General features: G+C 54.1%; 1 protein-coding gene across 4 annotated transcripts in view; it reads right to left on the reverse strand.

Annotated features, from left to right (window-relative positions):
• Window positions 1-12516: 12516 nt before the first annotated feature.
• NADSYN1 (NAD synthetase 1) overlaps window positions 12517-26809 on the reverse strand; it is a 33861-nt gene continuing 19568 nt past the window's right edge. For 2 of the 4 annotated variants that reach the window (XM_045183407.3, XM_045183405.3), the window contains 5 exons: window positions 26140-26271; window positions 25668-25737; window positions 17065-17193; window positions 16327-16503; window positions 12517-15325 (listed from right to left, as the gene is read on the reverse strand). In XM_045183407.3, coding sequence (XP_045039342.2) covers window positions 15275-15325; window positions 16327-16503; window positions 17065-17193; window positions 25668-25737; window positions 26140-26271 — 559 coding nt within the window. In that variant the 3' untranslated portion in view covers window positions 12517-15274. Of the gene's footprint in view, window positions 15326-16326; window positions 16612-17064; window positions 17194-25667; window positions 25738-26139; window positions 26272-26809 lie in introns of those variants that run through there. The other 2 variants (XM_024574429.4, XM_045183406.3) reach the window with 2 other exon arrangements.

Below are 26809 nucleotides of genomic sequence, written 5' to 3' on the forward strand. Positions count from 1 at the left end.
TCAGACTCCGTGATCGACAGTGGGAGTGAGAGTCACGTATCCAGAAACCTGCGAGACGTGGACTCCAAGTCCCCAAAAGTGCCTGCTTTTGACAAATGTGGGCACAAAATATCTCACGTCATCAAGTCCCCTTTGGAGCCCACCTGAAGGACTAGACACCTAACAGTCTACCCGACCCTGAGCCTCCCTGCCAGGTCCTGCCCCCACAGAGGACCACGTCCCTCAGAAAGAAAGGGGGGAAGCATCTCAGCCCAGAGGGCCAAGGACACGCTGTGTACACAGCATTTCCAGTAACTGTCCCCGCGCCTGGAAAGGCTCCCGCCCCTCCCTGCTTGAGCCCGTGTCCGCCCAGCTCCAGCCAGAGGGAAGCGAGGGTGCGTCTGTCCCAATGGGACCAGTAAGGCGGCCGGTGAGAACCGGGGACTTGACTGTGAGTGGGGAGGAGGGGCTGGCTGTGCTCCAGGACCTTGTGGTCACTCCCCGAGATGGAGGCTGTGGGGGAGGCTGAAGCCCCTTATCTCCCCGTTATTCAGAAGGGAAGGGTACCCCAACCCAGGTTCCAGTGCGGGAAAGATAAATCTCCATGACGTCTGGGTGTAAAAGCAGGGGGACTGAGACTGGAGGACAGAAACTGCTGGATTCCCAGGCAGTTCCTCTTAAAGGGCCCATGCACAGACTTACTCAGAGTTACCTCCTCCCAGCTCCACAGCCAGGGCTGCCCAGTTGAAGGCACCAGGGAAACAGGTGGGGAGGAACTCAATGGTCCGGCATCAGGGCAAGAGCTGGGGGGCAGCTATGTTCCAGACAGAAGAGCTGGCAGAGGCCATGGGTCCTTTGCTGAGCCCTGCCCTGATATACTAGGCAGGCAGGTGCTGTGTCTGGGACTCCATCCACCTGGCTCTCACTCTTTGCCCCATCCTGGCAATTCCCTGAGGCCCTGCCCCCCCCCCCCCCAACATTCAGGCCCACCCAGCTGTTTCCAATTGCTCCAGGCCCAGCAGTAGCAGCAGCCAGCCTTGGCTCACAGTTTGGCCTGGCCTGGACCCCTCCAAGCCCAGCACAAGGGGCTGCCCTGTGCAGATCACTCTGTAGCCAGTGCTGTGTGACCCTGGGCAGAACACAGGTGGTGGCTGACTGTGGACCTGCCAGCAGCAATCAAGGCTAAACTACAACAGGAGGGGTACACAGCCCACACAGGGGTGCCCCTCGAGTATGCCACTTGGGTGATAGAGGAGGCCCTGCCACTGGACCCTACGGGACACCTAGTACAGTAAGCCACTCTATCAAGCCTGGGAGACGTAGCTGCTCCACCTAATACATAAAAACAGGCACAGGGAGGCTGCCAAATCTGGAGACAAGAACATGGCCCAAGTGAAAGAACAGAGGAAAACTCCGGAAAAAGATCTCACCAGAGGGGAGATAAGCAATCGATCAGATGCAGAGTTCGAAACACTGGTTACAAGGATGTTCAAGGAACTTAGGGAGGACCTCAGCAGCATGAAAAAGACATAGTCTGAAAGGAAGGAGACACTAATTGAAAGAGAAAACAATTTACAGGGAATCAAGTAGAGTGGAGGAAGCTGAGAATCAAATCAGCGATTGGGAACGTAAGGCAGTAAAACACAAAACAGCAGAGAAACAATAAGAGCAGCAGGAGAAAAAAAGAATTGAAATAAGGAGGGTAGTGTCAGCAGTCTGTGCTACAACTTCAGGCAAACCAGCACTCGCCTCATGGGGGCGCCAGAAGGAGAATAGAAAGAGCAAGAGAGTGGAAATGTAGTTGAAAACATAACGAAAGCCATCTTTCCTAAGGTGGTGAAGGAAATAGACGTGAGAGTCCAGGAAGCACAGAGTCCCACACAAGATGGACCAAAGAGGACCCACCCCCCCCCCCGACACATCATAATCAACATGCCAAAGGGTGAAGACAAAGAGAGAATCTTAAAAGCAGCGAGAGAAAAGCAGTTAATGACCTACAAGGGAGGCCCCAAAAGTCTGTCAGCTGATTTCTCAAGAGAAACTTTGTGGGCTAGGGGACTGACAGAAATATTGAAAGTGATCAAAAGTGAACACCACCCCCCCAAAGACCCCTCTACCCAGCAAAGCCATCACTCACAACTGCAGGCAGATGATGAGCTTCTCAGAGAAGAAGGAGCTGAAGGAGTCCATCCTCACCCAACCAGTGCCCTGTGAAACGGGAAAGGGTCTACTGTAGATCAAAACTAGGACCAATAGGGTGGCAATGTCATCCTAGCCATCAGCACCTGAACCCAAAAGACAAAGTAAACAAGCAGAACAGACAAAACCCATAGATGCAGAGGACGTTTCGATGGTCCACAGAAAGAGGGGTGGGAGGCAGGGGTGGGGGTGATGGGTGCAGAAGGGGAGGGAGGAGGAGAAAGAACTTGGCACTTACAGAACAACTGTGGGGAGAGAAAGAACGGCCGTGGGAACAGAGCAGCCGAAGAACGTGTGTGCAGGACCCACAGACACGGTCTAGGGTGCGGGGACAGCCTGAGGGAGTGGGGGCCACTGGTGGGGCGCAAAGGGGGACAAGGATAGTAGCATAAATACTAAAACATAACTAAAAGTAATTTAGAATTATTGTTAGATATTTCTAAAAATGTTATTTAAATGTAGTTGTTATATTTCTTATTCATCAAGTTTATGATATATAGTAATTATTAATAATCATCTATGATTACATTACATTTAATGTAATGATTTGTGAATTACCTAGTTATAATTACTGAATTCAGTTTAGATAATGAGTCACTCTGATAACAACACTATCATTGGCGTTAAATGTCCCCATTATGGATTACCAAGGTCATTGCCACACAAGTCACAAGGAAGTCTGGGTCCCTGCACATGTCCTGCCAGTGAGCATGTGGCTGTCCCAGGCGCTGACAGGAAGGCCCATCGGGGTGCCTGGCTGGGTCACCCCTGGCCAGAAAGAGGGCTCAGGGACCTGCATCTGCCCCTCTGTGACCAGAAGGGCGGCCTGGGCAGCTGCATGTCACATCGGGTCTTGGTGGGTCCAGGGCAGGTCCTGCTGCTGCAGGACACGTGGTGGTTGGTGACATCCTTCCAGGCTGAAAGGGCCCGAGGCTCCTGGGACAAGAGCCAGAGATCTGGGACCAGGTCCTCTGATCAGAAGTGGGAGTGGCCCCTTGGCCCTAAGATGCCACAGGTGCGGGTCTCAGTGACCAGGCCTTGGTGCTCCCAGCAGGGAGAGCCACTGAGGGACAGAAGGATGGGAGGACAGAGGGCAGGCAGAAACAAGGGGTGGCCAGGCTGCAGACCCCAAAAGAGGGCTTGTCACAGAGGGTGGTGCCCTTTTCCTCTCTGAAGCTCAGGGATGGTCCACAGGGACCCAGGCTCTTGGGGACCAGGGCTAGGCGGTGACAACCTGTCACTCACAAGGAGGCCCAGCAGGACGGAGGTGCCCAGGCGGCTGCGGGTCCGATGTCCATCCCTGGACAGGCAGGGACAGACACAGAGGGCGGCCACGTCTCCTGTGAGTGCCAGTCCCAGGGCCCTGGCTGGGCGGGGGCTGCAGTCTGAAAGTGAGTGATGCCGACCAGCACCTGTGGTCCCAGCAGTTTCAGCGCCCACAGCTGTGTCTGCAGGCTGGTCCCATAGAGAGTGTGCGTTCAAGAGGGACGAAGGTGTCTGCAGGCAGGACACAGACCTACTTTCTCCCAGACCCTGGGCCCTGGGACAGCAGGTCAATGACTCCCGGCCTCCGGTGGGGGGGCACAGCCAATTGTGTGAAGCTGTGTTTCCAGGATTCTGTGCATTTTCCACGTGACAGAGATGGAACCCGTGAATGGGTGGATTGGATTGTGTGAGAAGTTCATTCCCAGGAGGCTGTGGTTTCCTGGGCAGCTTTGAACTTGAGATGGTGTGGACACAGTGCAGGTCATTGTGAACCAAATGATCTCACTTTCCTCTCTTCTTGTTTGTTCAATATGTCGTACTGATTATGCTGTCACAGTTGTCTCATTTCTCCACGTCACTCCCCTCTGCCCTGCGCCTCCCTCTGAAGGGTAAGTGGAGGCAGGCTGGCTTCAGCACCCAGGTGTCTGGGTTCCCACATCCTGGGAGGGCCTGATAACCAGTGTTCTCAGCCTTGAGCCTGGGTCTGAAAACGGTTCCCATAGCGTGAAGTGGGCTCGCGTGCACACAACTGTGTTATGTAATTCCTGCATCTTGCTGGCTGTGTCCCCTCTAGCACTTAAAGAGGTAGGGACTCCTGCTGAGGGCGATGACGATGAGAGACACGCAAGGGGACAGGGGCCACGGTGGTGCCACGCTGGGGAGCAGGGGCCTCCACATGACACGTGCAGATAGAGGCAGGGCTGGCAGCGTGGGTGGTCGCCCACCCGTGAATGAAGGAGGCCAGACATCCCAACGTCTCCGTGAATATTTCCCGTCTGCACGAATGCCATGGGCCTGCCTGGCCTTGAACGACGGCCACACACCCTCCCAGCCGCATCCCCCTCCCCACTGCCTCAGTTCAAGTCCATGGGTCCCACATATAAGTTCCTTGGCTTCTCCATTTCCTATGCTATTCTTAAGCTCCCCCTTTTGGGAGTTTGGGGAGGGGCTGAGGAAGGAGACAGGGCTGTGTGGACCACAGACCAGGGTGCTGGTGAGGGACGCCCCACCTGCTGACACCTGCAGCTGCCCCCCCACCGAGTTTGCTGCCCACAGGTTTCTGACAGACCAGAAAGTCCAGTATCATATCCACTTGGGTTCCCATGGGTGGGGCCTCCGTCTCCCTGGGCCTCACACGGTTTAAGTTTCCCCAGAAAATCTCCAGGGTCCGAGGGTGGACCCCCACAGTGTCTGCCATTGTCCAGCCAGAGTCTAGCTGTCCTGTCACTAGCTGTGTGGGTGGACGGCCCCAGGACCCCCGTGTGCAGAGGCTCGTTCCTGAATGTCCCCCAGCGTCCACTGAGTCAGGAGCAGACCGTCCACCCCACTGCCAGTGGGTCCCTGTCCTCACCACAGATGACCCGCCGCGGACGTGTCTGTGGGAAGCACCGAGTGCCTGGAACCACAGGGATGCGCTCCTTCCGTTAACAACCGTGTGGGTTCCGCCAAAAGAGTCACATAGTGACCGCAGCCATCAGCATGCAGATCACTCCTGTCTCTCCCCACCACCCCATGCTGCCCCTTGGGGGTCACCACTTGCCCACCCACACCCTGACACAGGTGAGTGTCCTCTAACAGTGGAACCTCAAACAATAGGGTTCACCTTTGCGTGCCTCAGTTTACCTACCCGTACAACACAAATAGGAAGAACACTGAGGTGGGTGGGAATGTGTCCCTCAGGAACGTGGGGACACGTCCTGACCCCCTCTGTCTGTGACTGTGGCCTCATGTGAAGCCGGTGCAATTACTACGTGAGGTCACACTGGGCAGGGGAGCCCCACAATCCCAGGCTGGTGCCCTTACAAGAAGATGAGAGACAGGGAGACACCGGAGCAGGGCTGTGGCACAGACTGGATGATGTCACGTAAACTGAGAAACGCCTGGGGCCCCCAGAAGCTGGAGGAGGCAGGGGGCACCCTCCCCAGAGCGTCTGGATGGAGCGCAGCCCTCACACCACCTGGATTTCCGACCCTGGGGCTCCAGACGGGAGAAAACCAATTCTGCTGTTTAAGTGGCCACTCTGTGGTTTCTGGTCGCGGCCGGCGCAGGAAACCAACAAAGCCACAGTGTCATCAGCGAGCGCAGGTGAGTAACACAGGCCAAGGGCCAAGTGCAAAGACAAGGCCGTGTTCCTGGCTGTTACTCTGATTGAAGCTTGAAGACTCCACAGGGGCAGCTGCGTGAACGTGCCAGCCCTCTTGGCCTGGGGGCTCCATATGCCCGTTGCCCCAGCAGAGCACTGGCTGCTTACATGCAGGGGAGGGGCCACAGAGGAAGTCACCGAAAACTGCGGTCCCCAAAGCAAGGTCCCAAATGCCTCATTTCCTTTCACCCTCTACAGTTGAACCCAGAAAGGGGTCTCGGGTCACTGGGCGCTGTCCTAGGCATGGCACCTGTCACACGGGCTCTACAATCACGTGTGTCTGACAAAAGTGGGCCCAGAAACTGGTGCACGGGCAGCTCCCAGCACCATCCCTAACCGAGGAGCGGCTCCCAGGTCCTGGTGGTGATAAAGGTGCCAGAACATCTGGGACCCCCGGGCCGGGGTGCCCACCGCCCCTTGGTTTTGGCTCCAGTCGGGTGATGGGAGGCCCTGCCTCACCTGTGTTGAACTCACCTGGCTTTGCTCACACACGGGTTAGAACAGCACTGAGGTGCAGGGAACAAGGGGTAGACCAGTGCCTACTATTGTAACTGCTGAGGTCCCCATGGCTGAGTCAGAGCTCAGCACTGTGGCCTCTCTGGCGCCCCCTTGGGGAGGCTGGTGGCTTCACAGGGGAACTTGCTGGGACCCTGGATCAGCCTCAGGCAGGTGGGAAGAGCTGAGCCCTGACACTGGGGACCCTTCCTGGGTGCCCCCACCCTCAGACCTCACATCCACGTGGGGTGGCCCCCTGAGCAGTGATTGTCAGGACGTGGCCTTGAGACCCAGTCCAGGTTTGGGAGGTCAGCGCCACCCCCCATGACAATCACACGTGACTCCAATGAACTAATCAGTAAACGAGGTCCCGGGTGCTGAGCTGAGATTCCCACCACAGTAACTATGGAGGGCACAACCCACACCCCGGACGTTCCTTGGGAGGCTCCATCATTCTTAACCTGAGGGCAGCTGGGGTATGTGAAGCTGTGGCTCCCTGGTCCCCTCAGCCCTGCCTCCCAGGGGAGAGGGGATGGAGATGGGGAAGGTGGGAGAAGGGCCTTCTTCACGTGGGTACTACCTGCCCCCACAGCCCACTTACCTAATGAAAAGCCATCTCCAACCTCCGGCCAAGATGGAGGCCTAGGCAGACACACTGTGTCTCCTTGCACAACCGAAGAAGGACAACAGCAAATGTAAAAGCAAAACACCACCAGACCTGACAGAGAATCGAACTGCATGGAAGTCTGGCCACCAAGGAGTTAAAGGGAAACCCTCACCCAGACTGGCAGGAGGTGGGGACATGGGCAGCCGGGCGGAGAGGACTTGTGGTGGGTGGTGCCTAGAGGGCCAGATGGCCCACATTCCCATGCACATAAAGTGGGAGGACAACTGGGGAGGGAGACAGACCACACAGCCCAGGGTCCCAGCAGGGAAATAAAGCCTCAAACCTCTGACTGAAAACACCTGTGGGGGTTGCAGCTGCAGCGGGAGAGACTCCCAGCCTCAAAGAGAGTTTGTTGGAGAGACCCACAGGGTCCTAGAATGTACACAAGCCCACCCACCCGGGAATCAGCACTGGAAGGGCCCAATTTGCCTGTGGGCAGCGGGGGAAGTGACTGAAAGCAGCCGAGAGCCAAGGAGGTGGCATTGTTCCCTCTCGGACTCCTCCCCCACATACAGTGCCACTACTGAGTGACATGGTGGCCCTGCCCTGGGGACAACCTAAGGCTCCAGCCCTTACTACTAACAGGTGCACTGAGACCAAAAAAATGGCCCAAACGAAAGAAAAGACCAAAGCTCTAGAAAAAATACAACTAAGTGATGAAGAGATAGCCAACCTATCAGATGCACAGTTCAAAACACTGGTAATCAGGATGCTCCCAGAAATGGTTGAGTATGGTCAGAAAATTGAGGAAAAAGTGAAGGTTATGAAAACTGAAATAGAGGAAAATGTACAAGGAACCAACAGTGAAGGGAAGGAAACCGGGACTGAAATCAACGGTTTGGACCAGAAGGAAGAAAAACACATTCAACCAGAACAGAATGAAGAACCAAGAATTCAAAAAAAATGAGGAGAGACTGAGGAGCCTCCAGGACAACTTTAAAGTGCTCCAACATCCGAATCATAGGGTGCCGCAAAGAGAAGAGGAAGAGTAAGGACTTGAAAACTTAGTTTAAAATATAGTGAAGGAGAACTTCCCCAAACTGGCAAAGGAAATAGACTTCCAGGAAGCCCAGGAAGCTCAGAGAGGCCCGAAGAAGCTGGACCCAAGGAGGCACACAGCAATGCACATCATCTCTAAATTACCCAAGATCAACCATAAGGAGGGAATCGTAAAAGCAGCAGGAGAAAAGGACAGAGTTACCTACAAAGGAGTTCCCACAAGAGCAGAAGACTGTCAGCTGGTTTCTCACCAGAAACCTCACAGGCAAGAAGGGGCTGGAAAGGAACATTCAAAGTCATGAAAGGACCTGCATCCAAGATGACTCTACCCAGCAAAGCTTTCATTTAGAATGGAAGGGCAGGTAAAGTGTTTCTCAGATTACGTCAGGTTAAAGGAGTTCATCATCACCAAGCCCTTATCATATGAGATGAAATGTTGAAAAGACTTATGTAAGAAAAAGAAGATCAAAAATATGAACAGTAAAATCATATAAACTCACAACTATCAACAACCAAATCAAAAAATGCAAAAACAAAAACGAACTAAGCAAACAACTAGAACAGGAAGGGAATCAGAGGAATGGAGATCACATGGAGGGTTATCAGTGGGGAAGGGGAGGGAGGGAAATGGGCGAACAGGTACAGGGACTAAGGAGCATGAATGGTAGGTAGAAAACAGACAGCGGGGGTAAGAATAGTGTAGGAAATGGAGAGGCCAAAGAACTTGTATGTACGACCCATGGACATGGACTCGGGGGGGGGAATGCAGGTGGGAGGGGCTGTGCAGGGCAGAGGGGAATGGGGGGGGATGGGACCATTATAATAGCATAATCAATAAAATATATTTTAAAAGATAGGAATGAATAAACACCATCCCCAAACAAGGAACTGAGACTTACAGGGAATGACTTACATAGGAGATAAACATAAATGTAGACGTTAAGCCGTTAACTGGGAGAAACCAAGAAGCTAGCCCCAGAAGGTCAAGATCAAACCTTGGGGACTCAGGGAGCTCAAATACTACCTGTGACAGAATGACACCAAAGTCCCCAGCCATGGGCATGGTCACAGGGTCCCCCAATGATCCCCCTGGAGGAAGGTTGAAAGCAGGTCCCCATTATGTCCTGTCCATCCCAGGGACCCCCCAGTACATGGCCTGAGGATTTCAGTCCCAGCCACACACTCTCTGGGTAAGATGGTTTAGAGGCAGGAAGACCTTTGCTCTTCCTTGGGGGGTCTTCTTGGAGTGACCAGTCCTTGAGGCCACTGTCCTGAAGAAGGTGTCCCTCCCTCTACTCAGGGAGTGCTCTAGCTGTTTCAGCTTCAAGCTCGGCATCCTGAGAAAGAATAGTCCAAGTCCCCGAGTCCCTTGTGTCTTCCCAAGGTCAGGTCAGGGTGTGAGATCTTTAAGACACTACCACCAGTTCACGTCATTCCTGGACAACCCCCTGTGGTCTAAGGTTCTGTGGTAGCCGGGCTGGGACCTGCTCTGTGAGCCGACCCCTTGGCATCTGCTGTCTTCCTTTGGCCACAGACAGCCCATGGACACACCAGTCACCCTGAACAGGAAGTCCTGGTAGAGGTTGGCTTTCAGCTGGGACCCTAATGAGATAAAGTACCTTCACGCCCAGGGCCAGCCACAGCCCCGGGAAAGAGGGCCTTTCACGAGGGTCCGTGATGTGCACTAATGGGGCTCATGCAATATTAACCACCCGGAGCCGCCCCGTCACACAGAAGCAGCTCTCTGAGTCCAAGTGCATCTGCCCTGCATTCCCGTGTGGGCTTCAGGGCAGAGACCACGCGGTTCTCCCCACGTGGCCTCCTGGGAGCAGCCTCCTTCAGCTCTCAGTGCCATTAGGTGTCTCAGCCAAGGTGCGGCCTGTATAAAAGGGGGGCCGCACCCTGCATTCCCCGGGTCCCTCCTCAGCCTTACTCAAGGCTGTTGTGAGGATTTCGTCCCTGCCAGCTGGGGTGACTGCCACACGTGGGAGGGCCTGCACCCCTGTCCCCAGGATTGCTGCAGGGTCCACCAGGCGGCACAGGCTTCCCAGAAGGGAGAAGGTGGGAAGGTAAGGAATCGGCATCACCCTGCCTGTGCTTCTCTGTGCCCTGCCTGTCCACATGCCCTCCCTTCCCGTGTAGGGGACCCTCACTCCCTGGGTGCTCCCTAGCCTGAGTCTCACGTTCTGAGGACCCATTGCCATGACCATGGACATTCGCCCCCTGGGGCAGGGCTGTCCAGTCCCCGGGGCGACGGCTGAGGTGTGAGTGGTCTGGGTGGGCCTGGGACAGAGACCTGTTCTGGCTGGTTTCAGAATGAAGACCTGGGGGCTCCTGTCAGGGACACCTGGGAGGGGTAACTGAGTAATTTAGCACCGCCCCCTGGGTCTGCTTAATTACAGAAAGTTCTTTATCTTCTCCCAAGGGCATTTTCTAAATTTCTTTTGAAGAGACAGGAAGGGAGAGAAACATCACTTCGTTGCCTCCTGCACATTCTTGGACCCGAGACCAGGAATCACACCCAGACCAGGGGTCGAACCCACAAACTAGGTAGGTGCCCCGACCAGGGATCCCACGTGCAGCCTGACGGCTTCAGGAGGACACCCCAACAGCTGAGCCTCACCCGCCATGAACAACTCTTCCACGTACATATACCACTACAATGACATAGGCTATGGCGACTACGACTACCACAGCTCCATCTATCTGCAGACCACCCAGGCTGTGAAGGTCATCGCCCCCCTCGGCGTCCTCATCTGCCTTGTGGGGCTGGTGGGCAACGGCCTCGTTCTCGGCCTCCTCGGGTTCTCGGTCAAGTGGGGGGAGTTCACCGTCTTCATCTTCCATTTGTCGTTGGCTGACTTCCTCTACCTTTCCTGTCAGACAGTGTTGTTCATCCAAATCATATTAGTTGCCTTTCACGACATCTGGTTTGATGTGAACTACGTGCTTGGGCTCACATACATTTCCTATTGGGTGGGGCTGGGTCTGCTGACCGCCATCAGCGTCGCACGCTGCCTGTCCGTCCTGCGCCCCATCTGGTGCAGACTGCACGCTCCCCGGCACGCGCCCGCTGTGGTGTGAGCCCTGATCTGGGTCAGCTCCGTCGCAATGAACGTACACCGTTACCTCGTCTGTTGGGTATATGAGTTCTTTAACTGGCGTCATTGTGATGTGCACATGTTTTTATGGCTTGTGTTTTCCTGTGTTCTTCTTTCTGTCACAGTGACGTGCATTGTGATTGTGCTGTTCAAGGTCAGGTGCAGTACCCAGCTCCGTCCTCCCCTCAGGTTTTACATCACCGTGCTGCTGACGGTCCTGTTTCTCCTGTGCGCCTTCCCCCTCGGCATTAATATGCACTTCCTGCATTACTCTCAGAGGTTCTACTGGCCGGATCTGCTCCTGCTGCTCGCCTCTGTGAACAGCAGCGCCAACCCTCTGGTCTACTACTTTGTGGGGAGAATCGGGGGGCGCAGGCGTGGGAAAAACTTACGGGAGGTTTTTCAGAAGGCCCTGGGGGAGGAGTCAGCCCTGAGAAGGGAAAGTTCCAGTGGGGCTGTGAACAGTTCAGCGTGAGGAAGAGGAGGGACACAGTCAGCCCTGTGAAGTGGCCTCACTCTGCTCAGCAGGGGCTCTGCTCCTCCCCCTCCCAGCGCGGGAACCGCCTTTCACTCACCTGTGATCCAGTGCTGGGGCTCCTGGTCCCTGGTGAGCCCTTCCCATCATCCTTCTGGGTTGTCAGCTCTCTTTCCCTCCATCCTTGGAAACTATTTATCTACACAATGAGGGCCACATCTCACCCAACGTGTGACAAGGTGACCAGGTCCCACATCCACAGGTGGATGGAGTGTGGGCGCTTGACTCAGATGCTTGCCTGCTGTTTGCTACAATCACCCCAGGCCCTCACATAACAAGCCGGTCCCTCCTCCACCCCCTGTGCTGAGGCTTCGCATATAGCTTTGAATAAACTCTGACAGGTGTCCTCTTCCCTCCTGTTGAGAGTGACATGTGAGGTGACAGGGAGGGAGAGGAGCACCTTTCAATGAGCAAGTGCTGAACGCTGGGGTGGGAGCCCAGCGCCCCTCCCCACTCAGTCCCTCTGCTGGGAGCCACGCTGGGAGTGTCCTGGGTCCCCGTGGACGTGCGGGGCCTGCACCAGGGCGGGACCGGGCTGTACATGGTCTTGGGAACAAGGTCACTTGCCTTTCTAGACGTCAGACAAGGCTGTATCATCGGGTAACTTCCCTCTGCTCTGCAGTACCGGACACGGCTGTGGGACCACGAGGCTCATCCCGAGGAGGGGTGGAGGGGTGGAGGGGAAGGACGTTGCCATGTTACTTCTGTAAACGTTTGAATGCAGAGTCTCTCTGTCTCAGGAAACAGAGATTCCCCTGATGTGTCTGCTCCTGGGACCCCATTTCTGAAATAAAGTCAAGAAATAATCACCCTTCTCACCGGCTCTCTGCCCTTCCTGGTCTGGGTGCCGTGGCCCGAACCCCCACATTCATGAGTGTGGGGCGGGGCTGAGGGCGGGTCCTGAGCCTGGAGACTCTGCTCTCAGGGAGGCCACGGGAATGAAGGGCCCATAAAGGACCATCATCACATCAGGACTCAGGGATGAGCACACTGGTCACGTGGGCCAATCCCAGGAGCCCTGTCCTCTCCCTGAGCTCAGTGCAGCGCCTCCTTGTGGGAGTCTGCTGGAAACACCGCAGCCGGGGTCTCAATGACAGACCCTCACTGTCCCTGTCCTGGGGGCTGGTGCCCAATACCTGGTGTCACAGGGCCGGTGTCCCCTGAGGCCTCTCTCCTGCGTGTGCAGATGGCCGTCCCCTCCCTGAGTCCTCACACGGTCATCCCTCTGAGTCTCTGTGTCCTGATCTCTTCTGAGAAGGACCAGCCACTGCAGACTGGGCCCCACCCTGGGTACCTCATGTCCACCGGGTCACCTGCAGAGCCCTGGGTCCTGACACGGCTGTGCTCACAGACACAGAGCACTGGGGACCAGTCTCAGTCAAGTTCACTCTGTGAGAATGTCAGACTCCGTGATTGATGGTGGGAGTGAGGGTCACGTATCCAGAAACCTGCGAGAGGTGGACTCCAAGTCCCCAAAAGTGCCTGCTTGTGACATAAGTATTCAACAAGCACAAAATATCTCACGTCATCAAGTCCCCTTTGGAGCCCACCTGAAGGACCAGACACCTAACAGTCTACCCGACCCTGAGCCTCCCTGCCAGGTCCTGCCCCCACAGAGGAGCACGTCCCTCAGGCAGAAAGGGGGGAAACATCTGAGCCCAGGGGTCCCAGGACGCACTGTGTACACAACATTTCCAGTAAATGTCTCCCCGCCTCCAAAGGCTTCCGCCCTTCCCTGCAGTGAGCCTGTGTCTGCCCATCTGCAGCCAGAGGGAAGTCAGGGTGCGGCTGTCCCAATGGGATCAGTAATGCGGCCTTTACTGTGAGTGGGGCGGAGGGGCTGGCCCTGCCCAGGACCTTGTGGTCACTCCCCGAGACGGAGGCTGTGGAGGGGCTCAGGGCCTCTCCTCGTATCTGTAGTCCTGTCCCCTGCACGGACACTGCTGTGCCCTCCCACACCTGCGCTACTGGCCCGTGTCCCCCGACCACTGGAAAGAAATGAATGATTCCCACGGTCCGGGGGAGCCCTTAAGGAGGCCGTTGTTGTCTGACCACAATGCCCGCCTGTGCCCGCTGGGAGCCCTCTGCCCCCCTAGTCCTGCAGAGCTCCCCAAGCTTGTCCTACACGTTCAGGGACTAGGACCCCAGAGTGGCGTGTGTCAGCACGCAGCCCAGGGAGCCTGCTGCTCCCTGGAGAATTTGAAGAGACCGCAGCTGGACGGCACGTGTTGGTGAAATGGAACCCTCGACTCCTGTGCACTGGGCGCTGACCAGGAGTCTGGGGGCCTGTCTGTCTGGTGGCAGCGGGAGGTGCAGGCGGCACTGACAGGGGCATGGCACATGGGGTCCCTGTGACCACAAACAGAGCCCACCTGCTACCTCTGGCCACCACGACTTAACTGCTGGTTTCCCACAGGGTGTGACCTTGGAGCCGTTTCCTGGGGTTTAACCGGGCAGCGGGCATGGCACTGGCACGCAGTGGTCTCCAGAGCGACGAAGAGGGCATCTGTCATCACAACAGGCCTCGGTGCCCCACCTCCCGATCACTGTCTCAGGGGCAGGGGCATGGCACAGCCACAGCGGCCCACACGGGGACGGGAAAGCCGCTCCTGCCTCCGCATGTGCTCCAGAGCCTCAGGGAGACTAGCAGAACCAACGCGGGGTGATGGGGGTGCTGGCAGGGGACAGGATGAAGCGGGGGACATCTGGTTTGGTCGGTGTCAGACCAGTGCCGACGTGTCGAGTGGTGAGGAGGGGTGCCTCCGGCCAGCGTGGGGCCCTGGACGGCAGGCAGGCGTCTCTGGAGCCCCAGGAACCGTGATGGACCACACTGTGCCCCCCATCTGCACACATGCGCCAGAGACCCTGGGGGACGTCGCTGCCGCGCCCTGGACCACCTGAGGGGCACTGCCCTGGCCTCGTCCGACCCCATGTTCTTACTCGTAGAGAACAGATTTGCATTGTAAACATCCGTACTTTTCCCGTCTAGCAGTTTCGCCTCATCTCACGTCATCGTCATGGGGTTTTCGGGGTGCTGTTTTTGTTTCGCGTTCAAGAACCCCCGCCTCCCCCTTGCACTGCTGTGCATGTCCCAATGGGCAGGCTGAACAAGTATTTCAATCCACGGCGGGACGTCCAGAGGGCAGGGACAGGCAGGAACGCTGGCCGTGGGCACACTGTGGCTTGACGCCTTCCCTGGTGGTGTGGGAGGGAGGAGAATCTAGATCCCTGCAGGTTTAGGTCCTCGGCTGGACAACCACAGTGACCAGGAGACAAGGCCAGGAGAGGAGCCCGTGTAGGGGAAGGGGGACAGTGACAAAAGTCATAAACGAGGGCACGGGAAGAAAAGGGAGAAAGGCCACTTTGCAGAATGTGGACAACAGGCCCCCGCCCTGTCCCTTCCCCATCCTGGGCCACATGGGGCCGGGGACCCTCAGGAGCACGTGGACAGAGAGGCCAGGGAAAGCACTCACTTCCACAGTGAGTTAAAAAATCACATTCTCTTGATTTCCACCTCTTTTTTATGGAACTAGACTTCAAAGATCCCTCCCCCTTGACCCGTGCGTGAAACTGGACTTGCTGACGCTTTGCCTGCTCGGATGGGGGCGGCTGCGCTCCGCCCGGGGCCTGCGGGATCCTGGCAGTCGGGGAGCTGTCCTCGCGGGCCAATGTCAGTCTGTGTCATCCGGGTGCTGCCGCTCCCTCCTCTCCAGCTGGAGCACCTGGAAGGAGAAGCCCCGTGAGGACACAGCGTCCCCCGGCCGGCTTCAGCAATCACGCCGTTGAAATGAATGCGCAAGTCACTCCAGAAGAGCGTGGCAGCCATGGACCGGGGAAGCCAGGGGATCAGACAAGCCAGGGGATCAGACGGCATCTCCCAGGCACTCAGCATGGTCGGGTACAGAGCGTGCAGGGGCAAGTCTGCGCAGACGGCCACCACCCTCCTGCGGTGACTGCAGGGGACTCTACCTTTCCCTGGCGTGGCTTCTCAGGTGTCTGCATTTGTCCATATCTGGGAGCACAGCCTCCAAACCCCATTCCTGCTCTGGGTGGGACCAGCCCTGCCTCTTGCTGACTCCTTGTTGTGGGCGGGGCTGCGGAGCACGGTGTTACCCGGCTCAGGCCTCAGTTCACACCTCACCCCCTCAGAGATGCCTCCCCGTCACCAGGTATAACACGGGCTCCTCCAGCGCCCGAATTCTCTAGCTCAGCCGTGCGCCCCACAGCTTATCACGTTCCAGGCATCCTGGGCTCACCACCAGCTGTCCTTCCCCTCCATCGGATGACACATGCGGGGCGGGGGGTGGCGTCTAACTTGCTGACCCTCGTGGAAAAGGGAAGGAGGCGAGAAGGGCCTATACGTGCTTCTTGCCTTGACTCATCAACCCTCCCTCGATGCTACTCGGAGGGAACCAGAGAAGAAAGGACACAGGGTGGACTGGAAGCTGAGAAGCCGTCTGCCTAAGCCCACGGCCCAGAGGTGGCTGTGACGGGCACCGCACTCATACTGTGACGTACAGCTTCTCGTTTGGGGTACCCGACCCCCACAACCACAGCGCAGCCCAAAGCAGCCCACGCTGAACTCTGACTGCACACACACGGGTACCTATGCAGAGAGAGGGGCAACGAAACAGGCTCCCCACATCCTGCAAACAAAGCCCTCCAGTGCCGAGAGGCTTCCTTGGTGGGCACCAAGCACCGCGCAGCCGCCCTGCCCGCCTACCTGGTTTTCTATGCACCGGAACTGCCACGGCCAGCTGGCGCGGTAGAGAAAGGGCCGCAGGTCGAACCTGTTGTCGTCGGGGCTGTAGCTCTCGGCGTGGTACGCGGGCGTGAGTGTGGTCATTTTGTGTCTGCTCGTGGAGTACTTGGAGAAAAACCGCTGCACTTTGTCAGCCACCTGGTGGGGGGGACGCACAGGGCGTCACGGTCTGATGGGAGGGCGCAGTTCTTGCCCTTGTCGTGCAGGGCGGTGCCAGCAGACAGGTCCTCACTGCACCGGAACGTCCTGGAGGCAGCAGGGGACAGGGCCGGAGCTTGGGCCGGGCGGCAGTCTGAGCTGCAGCCACGTGGGCGCCGACACCAGTGCCCGGGAGACCTGAGCCGGGTCCTGGGAGGTTCTCTGCATCAGGCCTCCAAGGCTCTCTGGGCACCGGGTTTGCAGGCTGCAGCCCTCACAGGCCTGACAACTAGCAGCGATGCTCTGACCTCAGCGTCACGCTCCGCCCCCAAAGGGAGGGAGCAGTGTGCTCCCGGAGGCATGGCCAAGCCCTGCTCCCACGGCCTGGGCCGGCCCGTGGGAAGGCCTGAGCTGGTCAAAGCTCGGAACTGGGCCGATGTATTGGGTGAGACAGAGCGCAGGGTTTCAGGCCACGCTGTACCTCCTGGGCCTGCAAATCCAACCCACCCCCCAGGGTGCCTCCCCTGCCAAGGTCCCCATGGAACGTCAGGCGTGGCGTACCTGTCGCGGGGTGCAGGTGTCCCTCCACATGTGGAGGAGCTTGCAGAACATGCTGTAAGGCCCGGCCTTGGCCATCTTCCGGAGCTTCCCGAAGACCGACAGCTCCGTGTAGGTCACGCCCATGTCTTTCTGCAGGGCGGAGGGGGCGGCCAGTCAGGGCGGGAAGGACGCGTAAAGCTCTGGTGGGGACGGGAACCGGGGCCCAGAAGCGGGGTTCTCCAAGGGCCGGGGGTGGATGCTGAGGCCTCGTCCTTCCCCAACACAGACTGGCCAGTAAGGAAGTGGCTTTCGGAGAAAATGACGAACCACACATTTGGCTTTGAGGACTACGACGGGCTGCTGTGGCCCCTCAAAAGATAATATCCCCGTCCTAAGCCCCAGAACCCACACACTGGCTTTAGTGGGGAAAAGGGTCTTTGCAGATGCAATTAAGGATCTCAAGACAAGGTGACCCTGGATTTGAGGTGTGCCCGAAATCCAATGGCAGGGGTCCTCAGAGGAGACAGAGGGGAGGAGAGAGAGTGGAGGCCATGTGAAGATGGAGGCAGCGGCTAGAGCGATGTGGCCACCAGCCCGGGGACGCCCGGAGCCCCGGGAGCTGGAGGAGGCAGGAGGGGCCCTCCCCCAAGTTTTGGGGAGCGGGGCCCCGCCGGCACTTTGATCTTGGACTCAGGGCCTCTGAGTCTGAGAGAAGGCAGGTGTGTTGTTCACGCTGGCCAGTCTGGAGTTCTGTTACAGCCTCCCAGGGCACCAACACGAGGAGCCCGTGCTCGCCCCAGGGAGCCCGCCTTCCTCAGGGACGGCTGGCTCAGAGAAGAGGGGCGGGGCTCACAGAAATTGGGGCGCATTTGAGGCCTCAGGGGCCTGAAACCCTGACATGAGCCTGACCCCTTGGCAATACTGGCTCCAATTCCCCCTCAATTCCTGCCCCCCCCCCCCGAATGTACAGAGACACAGATGGTGACACTGGTACTTTGTGACACAGTAGGACAGCCCTCACCTCTGACCAGGGTCTGTGGGACCCTCTGCGACTGGGCCCTGGCTCCTGCTCCTGCCACCCACCCTGCCCTCCCTCAGGCCTCAGCGCCCTGTCACCTCCTTGGGAGGCCTGGCCTGACCCCCATCCAAGGGACGCTGTCACCCTCAGGTCACCAAGGTTGATTTGGGGGACAGACTCAGAGCCAAGGGGGCCAACATGGTCACTTCCAGCTGGTCTGTCCCCTCCAGGGGCCTGAGAGCATTTTAGGGAAAGTGGCCGTATCTGCCTCATTCCCCTCTGACCTCCGAGAGCCAGGGGGCTCCGGCAAGGACCACCCTCATCGCTCCCCCTGGTGTGAAGGAGTCCTGTCCCGTGTGACATCTCAGTTCCTGAAATCCAGCAATAATAGGTGGGGACCTCAACCTCCCACTTTCAACAAAGGGTAGAACTTAGACAAAACAGTCACTGAGGTGATGGGAGACCTGGATACCGGAAACCATCCGGACCTCACAGACGCCCACAGAGCCCTCGGCCAACGGCTGCCGCCCTCTCCCCACGGTGGCGCCGGGGCCACAGAACAGGCCTCGGCCAGTGTGAGAACAGCGAGGCCCCGCTGACCGCGACGGAACAGAATCACAAGGTCAGTAACATAGAGAAAGTTGGGGAACTGACAAGTGAAAAAGACATGAAAAATAAAATTCCCTCCTAAATAACCAATGGGTCAAAGAAGAAACCCTAGGAAAACCGGAACACGTTCCGAGATGAAGGAAGAGGAGGACCCAGGACCCCAAAGCGGAAAAGCCGCAGTGCAGCCGGTCTGAGAGAAATCACAGCTGTGAACACCTGCATTTACAAAGACAAGACCCCAAATCCACAACCTGACCTCCCACCTCTTGACGCCGGGCAAGGGCCCGGTAAACCGGAAGCCGTGAGGAGGGACATCCTGAGGGGCGGAGCGGAAATCTGAGACGCCGAGAACGGAAACGCAGACACAACGCATCGTGAGGAGACACGGGCAACGGGCCCCCAGATGAACTCGGGAACGAATTCCTTTTACAGGAGCACCAGGAGAAGTTACTCAACACGCAGACTTAACAAAGCGAGCGCACACTCACACTCTGAAAAGTACCCCCATCGCGGGAAGAAGTTCACAGAGGTCTACGCAAGTGGAAAGACACCCAAGTTCATGGCTCAGAAGACCCACAGTGACCGGGATGGCCACGCCCACCCACCTCATCTATGCAGGCGGTGTGGCCACCAAGAGCTGGGTTTCCTTTGGGCAGAAACTGACAAGCTGATCTCAAAATCCGTAGGGAAATTCAAGGGACCCAGAATTTCCAAAATTATCTTAAAAACCAAGAACCAAAGATAGGAGAAGATGGCGGCAACATAGGTGGGAGCGGAGTCCACTTCCCCTCAACGCCAGGGAAATACCTAGCTGATCTGAGGAGCAGAGAGAACAGCCAACAGTATTCCAGCATATACGAAGATCAGAGACCAAAGATAGAGGACATTGAAAGATCTGACGGTGAGACAACAAAACCTGGAGTGCTGAAAAGACTAGAGTTAGACCGTGTTAAACACATAAACGTCAGCTCAAGACCAGTGAGCACAGGAGAGTAAGGAGACAGCACCACCGAATCCCATTGGCATTCTACCATAGAAGTTCATATCATAAACCCAGGGAGTCAGAACAGAGCAATTTAAGAAGCAGAGGCCAACAAGAAGAGCCTCACAAACAATGGGAAGACAAAGAAACAATTCCCAAATGAAAGGAAAGGAGGAAGTCTCAGAAAGAATACTAACCGAAAAAGAGGCAAGTCAACTATCAGATACTGAGTTCAAAGCAATGGTCATCAGGAAGCTCACTGAGCTCTCTGAGCTCAAAGAGAACTACCAGAAACTACAAGGAAACTACAATGAACTCACTGCAAACTATATCAACATGAAAAAGGAAATAGAAAATATCAACAAGAGCCAAGAGGAAATGAAGAATACAATTTCTGAATTGAAGAATACAGTAGAAGGAATCAAAAGCAGACCTGATGAAGCAGAGGATCAGATCAGCGAGCTGGAGGACAAAGTAGAAAAAAACACCCAGAAAGAGCAAGAAAAGGAAAAGAGGTTCAGAAAGAATGAAGAGGCAATAAGGGAAATGCAGGACAACATGAAACGTAACAATATCCGTATAATAGGAATAGCAGAAGGAGAAGAAGAAGAGCAAGGGATAGAAAACCTGTTTGAAAAAGTAATGATGGAAAATTTCCCTAATCTGAGGAGAGAAAAAGTCACCCAAATCCAGGAATCACAGAGAGTCCCAAGCAAGAGGAACCCAAAGAGACCCACTGCAAGACACATCATAATTAAAATGGCAAATTTCCAAGACAAAGAGAGGATCTTAAAGGCAGCAAGGGAGAAAAAGGAAGTAACATACAAGGGAGCCCCAATAAGGTTAGCAACTGACTTCTCAATGGAAACGCTCCAAGCCAGAAGAGAATGGCAAAAAATATTCCAAGTAATGAGAACCAGAGGCCTGCAACCAAGACGACTTTACCCAGCAAGGCTCTCAATCAAGATAGAAGACCAAATAAAGAGTTTCCCAGACAAAAGAAGTCTAAAAGAATACAGCTCCACCAAACCAGCTCTGCAAGAGATGCTAAAGGGACTGCTTTAAGGAAAGGAAGGAAAAGAGAAAGACAGAGGAACACAGGTAGGAAATAATGGCAATGAATAACTACCTATCGATAATAACCTTAAACGTAAATGGATTAAATGCTCCAATCAAAAGACATAGAACAGCTGAATGGATAAGAAAACATGACCCACACATATGCTGCCTACAAGAGACCCATCTCAGGACAAAAGACTTACACAGACTGAAAGTGAAGGGCTGGAAACAAATTTTCCAAGCAAACGGACAGAAAAAAAAAAGCAGGGGTAGCAATACTCATATCAGACAAAATAGACTTCCAAAGAAGGGCCATAAAGAGAGACCCAGAAGGTCACTTCATAATACTCAAAGGAAGAATCCACCAAGAAGACATAAACATTGTAAATATATATGCACCCAACATAGGAGCACCCAAATACATAAAGAAAATCTTGGAGGATTTCAAGAAAGATATTGACAGCAACACAATTATAGTAGGGGATTTTAACACCCCACTATCAAAAATGGACAGGTCTTCCAAACAAAAGATCAACAAAGATATTGTGTCACTTAACAATACCCTAGAGGAAATGGACTTAACTGATATATACAGAGCTTTTCATCCCAAAGAAGCAAAATACACATTCTTTTCAAGTGTCCATGGAACTTTTTCAAAGATAGACCACATGATAGGACACAAAGCAAGCCTCAACAAATTCAAGAAAATTGAAATCATATCAAGCATCTTCTCTGACCACAAGGGTCTGAAACTAGAAACCAACCCCAAGGGTAAAAACCCAAAACACTCAAAATCATGGAGACTGAATAGCATGCTATTAAACAATGAATGGGTCAAGAACGAGATTAGGGAAGAAATCAAAAACTTCCTGGAAACAAATGAAACCGAACTCACAACAACCCAAAACCTATGGGACACAGCAAAGGCAGTCCTGAGAGGGAAGTTCATAGCAATACAGGCCTACCTTAAGAAGTTAGAAACAGTTCAAACAAACAACCTAACCCTATGCCTACAAGAACTGGAGGAACAACAACAAAGACAGCCCAGAGCAAGCAGAAGGAAGGAAATAACCAAGATCAGAGCAGAACTAAATGACATAGACACTAAAAGCACAATTGTAAGGATCAATGAATCCAGGAGCTGGTTCTTTGAAAAGATAAACAAAATCAACAAGCCTTTAAGTAGGCTCATCAAGAAGAAAAGAGAGAGGATCCAAATAAACAGAATTAGAAATGAAAGTGGAGAGATTACAACTGATACCACAGAAATACAAAGGATCGTAAGAAATTACTATGAAGACCTGTATGCTAAGAAATTTGAAAGCCTAGATGAAATGGACACATTTCTAGAAAAATATAATCTTCCAAAACTGAATGAAGAAGAAGCAGAAAACCTGAACAGACCAATATCAGCAAAGGAAATTGAAGCAGTCATCAAGAAACGCCCATCACACAAAAGCCCTGGACCAGATGGTTTCACAGGAGATTTCTACAAAGCATTTAAGGAAGAACTAACCCCTATCCTTCACAGACTATTCGAAAAAATCCAAACTGATGGAAGACTCCCAAACTCTTTTTATGAAGCCAACATCATCCTAATCCCAAAACCAGATAAAGACACAACGAAGAAAGAAAACTTCAGGCCAATATCGCTGATGAACATAGACGCTAAAATTCTCAACAAAATATTAGCAAACCGCATCCAGCAATATATTAAAAAGAACATCCACCATGACCAAGTGGGATTCATCCCAGGGATGCAAGGATGGTACAATATTCGCAAATCAATAAACATAATACATCACATCAACAACAGCAAAGACAAAAATCACATGATCATATCAATAGATGCGGAAAAAGCGTTCGATAAGATATAGCACCCATTTCTGATAAAAACACTCAGCAAAGTGGGAATAAAGGGAGCAGTCCTCAACATAATTAAGGCCACATATGAGAGACCTACAGCCAACATCACACTCAATGGACAAAAACTTAGAGCTTTCCCACTAAGATCAGGAACAAGACAAGGATGCCCTCTCTCACCACTCCTATTCAACATAGTATTGGAAGTCCTAGCCACAGCAATCAGACAAGAAAAAGCAATAAAAGGCATCCAAATTGGAAAGGAGGAAATGAAACTGTCACTGTTTGCAGACGACATGATAGTGTACATGGAAAACCCTATAGACTCCACTCAAAAACTACTTGACCTAATAAATGAATTTGGCAAAATAGCTGGATACAGAGTCAATACCCAGAAATCAAAGGCATTCCTGTACACCAGCAACAAAACTGCAGAAACAGAAATCAGGAAAAAAATCCCATTCGATATAGCAACAAGAAAAATAAAGTACCTAGGAATAAACCTAACCAAGGAGGTAAAAGACCTGTACTCAGAAAACTACACAACACTGAAGAAAGAAATTAAGGAAGATACAAACAAATGGAAGCATGTACCATGTTCATGGATTGGAAGAATCAACATCATCAAAATGGCCATACTACCCAAAGCAATTTATAGATTCAATGCAATCCCTATTAGAGTACCCATGACATATTTCACAGATATAGAACAAACATTGCAGAAATTCATATGGAACCATAAACGACCTCGAATAGCTGCAGCAATTTTGAGAAAGAAGAACAAAGCAAGAGGGATCACAATACCTGATATCAAACTGTATTACAAGGCCACTGTAATCAAAACAGCCTGGTACTGCCATAAAAACAGGCACATAGACCAATGGAACAGAATAGAGAGCCCAGAAATAAACTCAAGTCTATACGATCAATTAATATTTGACAAAGGAGGCAGGAGCATAAAATGGAGCAAAATCAGCCTCTTCAACAGATGGTGTTGGGAGATCTGGACAGCTACGTGCAAAAAAATGAAACTCGATCACCAACTTACGCCATACACGAAAATAAACTCAAGATGGATAAAAGACTTAAATATAAGCCGTAACACCATAAAAGTCCTTGAGGAAAACATTGGCAGGAAAATCTCAGACATTCCACGCAGCAACATCCTCACAGACACATCCCCTAAAGCAAGGGACATAAAGGAAAGAATAAACAAATGGGACCTCATCAAAATAAAAAGCTTCTGCATGGCTAAAGAAAACAGCACCAAATTACAAAGAGAACCAACAGTATGGGAAAACATATTTGCCAATGATACCTCAGACAAGGGCCTGATCTCCAAAATATATAAAGAACTCACACGACTCCACTCCAGGAAGACAAACAACCCAATTAAAAAATGGGCAAAGGACTTGAACAGACACTTCTCCAAGGAAGACATACAGAGGGCCCAGAGACATATGAAAAGATGCTCAGCATCACTAGCCATCAGAGAGATGCAAATTAAAACCACAATGAGGTATCATCTCAAACCAGTCAGAATGGCCAACATAAACAAATCCACAAACAAATGTTGGAGAGGATGTGGAGAAAAGGGAACCCTCGTGCACTGTTGGTGGGAATGCAGACTGGTGAGGCCACTGTGGAAAACAATATGGAATTTCCTCAGAAAACTAAAAATGGAACTGCCCTTTGACCCAGTAATTCCGCTGCTGGGATTATACCCTAAGAACACTGGAACACCAATCCAAAAGAATCTGTGCACCCCAATGTTCATAGCAGCACAATTTACAATAGCCAAGTACTGGAAGCAACCTAAGTGCCCATCAGCAAACGAGTGGATCCAAAAACTATGGTATATTTACACAATGGAATTCTATGCAGCAGAGAGAAAGAAGGAGCTTATACCCTTTGCAACAGCATGGATGAAACTGGAGAGCATTATGCTAAGTGAAATAAGCCAGGAAGTGAGGGACAAATACCATATGATCTCACCTTTAACTGGAACATAAGCAATAGAAGAAAAAAGCAAACAAAATATAACCAGAAACATTGAGGTTAAGAACAATCTAACAATAGCCAGGGTGGGGGTGGGGGGTGGGGGCAGGGACAGTGGGTAGAGGGGATTACAGGAACTACTATAAAGGACACATGGACAAAACCAAGGGGGAGGGTGGAGAGCGGGGAGGGAGGTGGGTTCACCTGGGGTGGGGTGGAGGGATGGGGAGAAAAGGCATACAACTGTGATTGAATAACAATAAAAAAAAAAATGTCACTAAAGATATATAAAAAGAAAAATGCTATGGAAAAAAAAACCACAAAAAAACCCCCAAGAACCAAGGGGCAGGGCTCATACGCCCTGGTCTCTGAACTCGCCACAGACCCAGGGGGCAGAAACCAGAAATTAAAACACATGTTTACACAGCCAACTGATGTTCGAACACGGTGCCGAGGCAATTCAGCGGGTGAAACAAGTCTCGGCACCAAACGAGGCTGGGACAACCGAGGTCCATGAGCAGAAGGACGTCCCACGAGCAGAAGGATGGCCCCCATCCCTTGCTCACACCGCCCACGAAAACTGACTCGTCAAAGTCACAGCCAGAATGAAGGGCTAAACCCACACGGCTCTTAGCAGATGACACAGGAGACCCTTGTGACCAAAGGGGCTGGAAGCAGGAAGGTCAGTTGTCATGGATCTCACAACAGTCCACGGTCCCTTCCATGGGTGTCCACTACGGCCGCGAGCCACAGCCTGTGACCCCAACCAGCCCGATTGGTAAAGGCCAGCCCAGGACGGAGGGTCCACAGAGATGCTCTGTGGGGTCGCCCACAGCACACGCAGACACCCCTTGTCCACACTCTCCCTCCCCTCTCACCTCACGTCACCCCTCCCCCCAGCCCCAGCCTCCAGACAGCCGAGTCAAATGTCAAAGGCCGGCAGCGGACCAACCCCGAGCCCGGGCTCCAGGCCAGACACCCAGCGCCAGCGCTCGGTTTCCCGGGGCAGAAAGGCGGCTGTGAAGGAGCCCAGCCCAGACACGCCAGGAGCAGGGAGACAGGGCTGAAGCATGGTGACAGAGCCACCACCGCTACCTCGTCTATCTGGGACACCTGTCCGTTGGCCAAGGGCTCCAGCTCTGCGGTGGGCGGCGCGGCCAGGATGCTGCGGACAAGGCACACAGATCAGTCACGGCCACTGGGTACTAATGAGTTCAACAGATACAGTGAAAGCACCAGGCTCTGCACTCCGTGCGGCCACGAGAGCTGTATCAGAACCCCCAGGCCCACGGTGGCAGGGGAAGGGGGACTAGGGGACAAGGGAGGCGGCGGCCACCTGACCTGGCCTGAGCCAAGGGGACTGGGACGCAGGAAGGAAGGAAGGGGGTGTCCCGCGGTCAGGGGCTCCCGAAAGCCAGCAAGCAGCAGGCGAGACTGTTTCATTAGGCGGCGGGGAGTGAGGGGCCAGGGCGGAGAGGGTGAGGGTGGCCTGGGCTGCGCGGAGACTAGACAGGCACCGGCTCAGGGCCACAGCCCCAGCCCCAGCCCAAGGGTGGCTGGCCCTCACCACTGCAGGGCGGGAAGCTGGAAGCGCTCGAGGCAGAACTGGATGAAGGCCCGCAGGTCGGTCTTGCTGACCCCGCCAATGGGGTTGATGTCTGCACTGGAGCAGTCGTACTTGGTCAGGTAGCCCAGGAGGCTGCAGCGAGGGAGAACACGGAGTTCTGTGTGGCCCACCCCGGGGGCTGCAGGTACCACCAATGGGGGCCTGGCACCCCAAGGCTCGCTTCCCCCAGAGGCCTGTGGAGCCCGAGCTTGGCACATCAGAGGGGAGTCTGCTTGTGCTAGGGTGGACTGTGGCAGCACCATAGGCTGGGGATAGCCAGCACTGGGCTGCGGGCAGCCTGTGTGGGAGGCAGAAGGCTGGGCCTCAGTGCACACGGGGGCTGAGCCGGGGGCAGCAGAGCCACCTCCTGTGGTGGACGAAGAGTGGCCCCGAAGAGGCCCACGTCCTGATCCCTGGGGGCTGTGGATGCCTGACGTCACAGAGCAAAGGGTCCCTGCAGCAGTGGTGATGGTGAGGCCCCGAGACGAGGCTTTTATCCTGGATTCCTGGGCGGCCCCAATGCAACCACAGCGTCCGAGAAGTGGAACAGGGTGGCGGGGGTCAGAGCCAGAGGGAGCTGTGACCACAGGGGAAAGGCACAGAGGTGCCACAGCGCCGGCCTGGCAGGGCA

The sequence above is a fragment of the Desmodus rotundus genome, chromosome 5, assembly GCF_022682495.2.
Source record: "Desmodus rotundus isolate HL8 chromosome 5, HLdesRot8A.1, whole genome shotgun sequence".
Taxonomy (NCBI): Eukaryota; Metazoa; Chordata; class Mammalia; order Chiroptera; family Phyllostomidae; genus Desmodus; species Desmodus rotundus.